Here is a 7,746-nt window from a genome sequence, read left to right on the forward strand (position 1 = left end):
ACATACTTGCCATTTTTTACTTTTGCTTTTTAATTTTGTTAGATATTTGACTTCTGTAATCTTTACATTGGCAACCCTTGGATTCCTTTCCCATTTTTGTTTGCTGACCTATTTTTTGGCCAATGTCACACTGTTTACTGTATCTTCACATTTCATTTTATTATCTGGAAGAGCAATTTCTTCCTTTAAGAAATTACCTTGATTGTTCTAACCTACTTATACTTCCAGATAAATCTGAAATCCCTTTATTCAGCCTAAAAAAAATCTTGTTGGGATTCTGATCAGAATAAATTAATCTTGCGTCTCCCCACAGAAAATGATGGGTGTATCTACATATTAAAGATTTTTATTATACCACTCATGAAGTTCTGTACCTTTATTTATATAGTTCTTAACTATTACTGGCCACCAACAGCTATTCCTAGAGTCTGCTATATGAATGGGATCTTTTCTCTCTCTTCCCCAGTACTTCTCTAACTGGTTATACAGAAGAAAGTTATTTTTGTTTTTTCATTTCTGTTTTACTAAACTCAATTAACTTAAAAAGTTTTCCAACAGTTCCATGTTTTCTAGGTAAAAAATCCAAAGAAGTGGAAATAATAATTTTGTCTCTTCCAGTCTTCCAATTAATTCCACAAGATACCAATGACCAGACAGTTCAGAAAAGCATTCAGTGACAAGTATTGTGCCCTTGTCTCGTTCCTAACAGCAATGCTCTGAGTCTTTCACCTCAGCTATAAGGCGTGGTATGCTATTTGTTTGAAATACTCATCACAGTAAGGATGCACTTTTATCAGCGTAATAAACTACCAGGAAAGGATGCTAAATTTCGGAGGACTCTCAAGCATCTATTAATATGAACCTCACATTTTTCATTTTTCAACTACTGATCTTGTTGGTGGACAGTATAATAACGACCATTATGTAGTACTATGAGTCAAGTGCTTGTGTTACATGTACCAATTAATTTAACATCACAAAGACCTTGAGATAGGATTTAGCACTCCCATTTACAAGTGGGGAGACCAAGGGCCAGAAACCTGCTCAAGGCCACACAGGTAGAAAAGAGGTAGAGATGGCATTCAAACTAGGTGATCCAGCTCCAGACTCTGTGCTCTTAAGCACAACACTGTGCTGGTGTTTAATGGATTTCCTGCTAAGCTAGACTACTACTTACTCGGTTATGTGCATGGTTCCTGAATTTTGTTAGTATTTGATTACGGATTTTTACATCCGTCTTTATACACACATATATATTCGTACCTCACGTACACACATACGTGAATATACATACACACACAGATGTCAGTTTTGTTTGGTTGCTATTATCTTTCTCAGGTTTGACTATCAGGGTTAACTGGACTTTTGTAACATGGCCTGCAAGCATTTACCACAAGGCAATTTACATAGCATGAATGTTACATGACTCCTAACATCCATTTTCAAACCTCCAACAATGATGTTTTGAAACAAAATTCTCTAGTTCTGAGCTATAGAGCAAACTGGCTTAGACACTATCTACAATTAACGTTCAATTAGTAAAAAGTAATGCTTCAATTAAAGAATTTAAATCACATTAAATAAGGTTCTTCCTTTAAATCAGGCATCTAACTAGGAAAAAAACCACATAGATTACACTAGATTACCCGAAAGAGAGGGTTTCTTCCTAGAACATGAACAGGAAGTCTCACAAAATTAAATTCAAAACTTACAGCACTGGAGAAGGTCATCCCCATTTCTCCAATGAGAGCCTTGGTTTTTTTTAGTGGTGTCTGCAAAGTAAATAATTATCTGTTAAACCGTTTCCTCCAATAAACGAAAACACACAGACCAAAACTCACGGTTTTTGCATCTTACTCGCAATTATCAGCTCCATCAGACACTAAGAAACCACCAAGAGTCCTGTGTGATTCTTGAGATGAACCAAACAGGTTTGGTTACAGTCAGTTATGTCCCGTGCAAAAGTTCAGAGGGGTCATAATGCTTGCAGGAAGGGAACGTTCACAGCTGACAGCATTGTTCCAGCAATGCTGATTTAAATGTGATGAAATTTTGGTGCTCTCATTCGTCACCAGCCCCCTTACAAGATAGATAGGGCAGATCTCCATTAATTCATCTTCAGAAGCAGGCTGTGGGATAGGATATGAAAGGAGCCTTCCACCCTTTAAAACAGAAATAACACTTAGATTCTAAAGGCCAGATAAAGCCCTGAGGCCCAGAAGAGGACTCAAATATCACACATTCAGTAGTGCAGCCTAAATCATGCTTTTCAGATATAAGCTCAAAACCCTGTGCACTAGACCAATCACCACCTCAGGTAAGGACTTGAACTAGGTGGCAAATAGTAGAACAATTAATCTCAAATCCTAGAGTGAAGATAAAAGTATGAAGGTCATTTAAATACAAATAAAAGGAACACTAACAATATTCAGATTCCAGACAAAAAGAGGCTCAGTTTAGTTGTATTATATGAATCAGTTCACAATGTTATTGAAGTACTTTTTAAATACGAGACCATATTCCGTGCAGTTCAAGTATATCTTATTGTGCAATAATTCCTTAAAAATAATCTAAGTATATGTTAACAAGGGTCTTGTTTACAATACTATATAAATCACTCTCTCCCACTGATTTCTATAGATAGTAAAAGATATAAGGGACCCATAAACTCGAAAGGATGAGAAGTCTAACTTATTCAAGAAGACCTTTCATAATTTCATGAGTAGATCCATAATAGGTTCCCAGGAAATGCTACAAATATACAAGGTCTTCACTAACCTTCAGAGGCAATGTCACTGGCTATGATCTCCCACAAAACATCACTGGGTGGTTATCTTTAGGTAAAGAATACTGGGCTGACTGAAACCCTGGTGTGATGAAAAATCTGAGTTATGACACAGGGAGGGGAAATGAGAATACACAGTGTAAGTGGGGAAAAGGACTACGTGAGTTGATTATATGGGACTTAATCCTCAAACTGTCTGGTCAACACACAAAGCTCCTGAAGAGTATCTGATTTATAGTAAGACTATACTGTGTGATTTTTTTTGTTTTTGAGAGACAGTGTGTGTGGTGGAGGGGCAGAGATAGAGAGAGAATCCCAAGCAGGCTCCATGCCCAGCACAGAGCCCGACACGGGGCTCAACCTCACATTCCTAAGATCATAACCTGAGCTGAAATCGAACCAGATGCTTAACCAACTGAGCCACCCACATGCCCCTACACTGTGTGATTATAGCCTACTTATTCAACACTTAATAATTCATCAGTGTGTCAGGCACTGATCTAGGCAATGATGGATCAAAGACAGAAAGTCCTTGCCCTCATGACCTTTGTATTCTTGGAGACTTAAACTAACAGGTAAATAATCATTTCAGGCAGTGAAAAGCGCTACGAGCAGAGTAAACCAGGATGATGTGCTTACAGCTGGTGGGAGGAAAGGGGGAAACTACTTTAGATGGGTGGTCAGAAGCCTCTCTCAGCAGGTAACTTTGGTGCTTAGCATCACATGACAAGGAGGTCAGCCAGGCAAAGATCCAGGAGAAGGTGTTTTCAGGCTGAGTGAATAGGAAGTACGAGGGCTGCCAGAAAAGGAAAGAGGCACATGTGAGGAATAGAAAGAAGGCGAATATGGCAGAAGTAGCACAGCAAGTAAAGGAGACTGTGGTGTTAGACAAGGTCAAAGCATCAGGCAGGAGCCAGCAGATGATGCAAGGCTGCACAGGAACACAGATTCTATTGGAAGTAAGACATTTACATTAAGGACCATAATTTTTATACTGTTAACACCAGTGTGGTGATAACCATCATCTATGCTTCATCAAACAAATCCTTTTATTTTTTTAAAGTTCACTTATTTATTTTTGAAAGAGACAGTGTGAGCAGGGGAGGAGCAGAGAGACTGAGAGAGAATCCCAAGCAGGCTCTGCATGGTCACCACAGAGCCCCATGCCGGGCTCAAACTCACAAACTGTGAGATCATGACCTGAGCTGAAATCAAGAGTTGGACGCTTAACCGACTAAGCCACCCAGATGCCCCAAATAAATCCTAGACAAGAAACCACACTGTATTGAAGATGTGTGTCCATGCTAATCTGAATACTAAAATGGAGCCTTAAGATGTAAGAAAAGACAGCTGCAAGGCTGGTCAGGTAAAGGATGTACAATACTGTTTAAGCAGCAGCCAATCTTATACCTGAATATAGGTAGATGTGTTATACTTTAACTCATCCAAAGCAAACCCCTTCCATAAAAATCCTAAGGAGTCATTTACTTTCTTGGTTCCTGTGTATAACTGCTCTGAAATAAAGTTTTAACAATTCTAAAAAAAATCTATGGCTAATTTTTCTTTTAACAACCACTTTTAAAGACCTCTTTGGTTTAAATAAAGCAGACACGTGATGCCGTCTTCTCCTACATTTCATCATGACTCCTTCCCTCGTTTTCTTGAAATTCCGACCAAGTGTCACTTTTTCCAGAGTGAATGATTTTACAAAAGAGCAACCTGTGCCTCTGTGAAGCACACTGGGTCCATCACACCATAACAACATTCAAGCAAAATCAAGAAATAGGAACTGTTCTCAAAGCAAAACCCCCAAAGTCCCACAGATGACACCTGTAAACAAATACAGTGAAATGTTAAAGATGATGCAGAAAAGGCTATTTCAAAGACGACCAAAAGATTCTACATGAAACAACAATCACACAAATGCTATAATCCTTTGACCTGAGCTAGTCTGGTGGACTAGCTGTTTATTTTGCCAACTGTGGCCGCAATTCACAATCTTTTTTGAGTCAGAGACTTCACTATCTCCATAAAAGATAATACACAGACTTTTACGTGTAAATTAAGGATTTCCGTGACCCCACCGGTGCCCCTCAGTATCATCTAAAGAATCTCTGATCTGTGGTAGAAGTGTCTATGCTGATGTGGACATGTGGAATGGCATCTGGTAAGTCACTATTACCACACTGTTCTAGAATAGGAGAAAAATGGGGCTCTGAGATCGTAAGACACCAAATTTTGCCCCTTATTAGCTACGTGAACTTTGGCCAAGTTACTTAACCCCCTCTCAGTATTAGTTTCCTCTTATTTAAGGAAAGGATAAAACCTACAGCAGAGGACTCCTGTAATGACTGAAGCACAAGTTTAATACTTCACACTCTTAACTGGCTCCAGTAGGTTTTCCAACAGTTATTGTCTTAGTGCTTTCCCTTCAAGTCCTCTTTAACAACTAGTGGTAGAATATTCTGAAAGAGGCTAAAAGAGAAGCCAGAATACTCCAGAGAGTTGGAAGCATTAAATTTGACTTGTGCCCTCCACTCCATTTTGGCTCGTCTCTCTAGTACAAACGCCTATAAAAAAGAATCTGCTACTGGTTTAGAGAAGCAAACACAACATGCTAGGGGAAAAAGAACTCAAATATATACAGACCACATCTGTGGTCCCTAAGAACTAAGACAATTCTGAACTCGTTACATTTTAGTGATAAAGTTTTGTTTTCACCAGAGATGTGAAAGCTTGACCTTTTAATTGTTTTAGTCACTATGCTATTACTAATTTTTTTATAGAGATGGCTTGCTTTTTCTAGACAAAACGTTAAAAAATTTTTTTAAATGTTTACTTACTTTGAGAGAGAAAATGCGTGCGCTCAAGAGTGAGCACAAGAAGGGCAGAGAGAGAGGGAGAAAGAGAATCCAAAGCAGGCTCGGCAATGATAGTGCAGAGCCCAATGTTGGGGCTGGATCTCAGGAAATGTGACATCATGACCTGACCCAAAATCAAGACTTGGACACTTAACCAACGGAGCCACCCAGGCGCCCCCTAGACAAAATACCTCAAGGGAATTTTGTGAGAAGAGTAAGAGCAGTGGTTGAAATGGAAAGAACAAAGTAAATTCCAGGAGAGCATTTAAGTCAAGACTCTTCAATGTCAATGTGGCTGAGTGGAAACTAAAAGGCAACGAGGCACATGTGGCAGGAAGAAGCATGGAGTCAAAATGCAAGCATCTTAAACATCAACTAGAAAAGAGTCTCATAGCTGTGGACACAGCCCCTGAGTAAGAAATAACATTTTAATCCATAACCCTTTAATATACATATAGATTGTATACTTTGCCCTATGTGCCACACCAACACTTTCTATTCTACTTTATTCCACAGGAAAGTAAAAATGCTGGTAGCTACTCACTAAACTGATTTCACAACTCACTCATGGGTTGCAGTCAGCTGAAGGACAGTGAGGTAGGGAATTCCCACACAGTGCAAATTAGGAACCTCTTGCCTGAAGTGTTTTCATAGTCTCAACATTAAGCTGAAAGCAACAAGAGAACTGAAAGGAAGAAAAAAATAAAGCAGACCTTTAAAAAAAAAAAAAAAAAAAGCCATACCCAGGATCAGAGCACTGAGGGTTTCAACTACTTAAGCGCCTTGGGAAAGCCACTCTCTGGGGCCTCCATGACTAGGGGGCTGGCTGAGTGCTCCTGAAGGTCGTAAATTCCAGATCTCTAAGATACAGAAGCAAAATGAACTCCGGGCAAGAACGAAGTCTCATGACAAGACATTTAAAATGGAACACTGACAGCAGTAGCCAATGCAGCAGCCAGGTGTTCAATCAGGCTAATTGAATTTTCTTGATTGTTGCGAGGCAAAAGGCTCCCTGAGTAGTTGACAACCTACCTACCGGATTAGTTCATCTCGGCATTGATTTTACAAATAAATATCAGGCACAGACATTGTACACAGGGACAAATTCAGAGGTGGCTTAGGTCCTTCACAGAGGAAGGACCTAGGGCTGGACTTGACCTCTGATCCTTCAAACCAAAAGAAGAGCAATAAAAGTTTGCGTGCTTTTAGCCAGCACCTGCTCCTCGGTGGCTCAGCCCATCCCTAACTGGCGTCCACATGTTCATCTTGAGCTGTAAACGCGAGCTCCGCAGCACTAAGGTCCAGACTAGAAGCTCCGTGTGGTGCGTGCAGGTGTCTACTCAAACAGACGCGAGACAGAGACGCGGGAGAAAGAGGAAACAGAGTCCTGCAAACCCTGAACTTCCGTAAGGGGTCCGGCGTGGCAAAAGCGAACCTCTCCCGGCGGGGAAAGCTGCCAGCTGAGGGAATTGGGGTGGGGACGGCGAAAGAGGGCAAGGAAACTGGGGGTCAGCCCGGGAGATGGAGGGGCGGGGCAGAAATAGAAGAGTTACCATGCCGCCGAGCACTTCGTCCTGGTCGTCGGTGAGGAGCAGCACCACATTGGGCCTCCGAGAACCCGCCGCCACCCCAGAGACCCCCAGGCAGCTGCCCAGCAGCAGCAGCAGCAGCAGCAGCGCTGGGCTGCAGGAAGGCAGGTGACGGGGGTTGTCCCGCCGGGGCCCAGTTGGGGCCAGAGGCAGGAGCCACATGGCGGACACAGCGCCGGGGCGGCCCCGGGACCGAGTGGAGGGAGGCGCAGGTGTCTGAAAGGCTAGAGGAAAAGGACCTGCAGGAAGAAAGGGATTGCACGGGAAAGGCCCCGGGGCTGGGGTCAGGCGTTTTCTCCCCTAGCACGATCACGTGAGCCGGGGACTGGAGGCGGAGCACACCGAGCAATCACGTGAAGAGCGATAGGGTAGGACTGCGGCCGGAAGGGGAGGGAGGACGGACCACCCGGCCGGAAACCGGAAGTGGGCGAAAAAAAGGTCCGAGAGCTGGACCTGGACTTGTTTCATTCTCAGGCTGGGGTTGGGTTCTCGGGGGACGTGAAGCTTAATG

General features: G+C 42.1%; 1 protein-coding gene across 1 annotated transcript in view; it reads right to left on the reverse strand.

The window, feature by feature from the left end:
• GNS (glucosamine (N-acetyl)-6-sulfatase) overlaps nt 1–7,538 on the reverse strand; it is a 54,867-nt gene extending 47,329 nt beyond the window's left edge. Inside the window, exons 1-2 of the mRNA XM_049625908.1 lie at nt 7,200–7,538; nt 1,713–1,772 (exon numbers count right to left, since the gene is read on the reverse strand). Of these exons, the coding sequence (XP_049481865.1) occupies nt 1,713–1,772; nt 7,200–7,397 (258 nt within the window). The 5' untranslated portion in view covers nt 7,398–7,538. The remainder of the gene's footprint in view (nt 1–1,712; nt 1,773–7,199) is intronic.
• Nucleotides 7,539–7,746: the final 208 nt, after the last annotated feature.

This window comes from Panthera uncia, chromosome B4 (genome assembly GCF_023721935.1).
Source record: "Panthera uncia isolate 11264 chromosome B4, Puncia_PCG_1.0, whole genome shotgun sequence".
Lineage (NCBI taxonomy): Eukaryota > Metazoa > Chordata > Mammalia > Carnivora > Felidae > Panthera > Panthera uncia.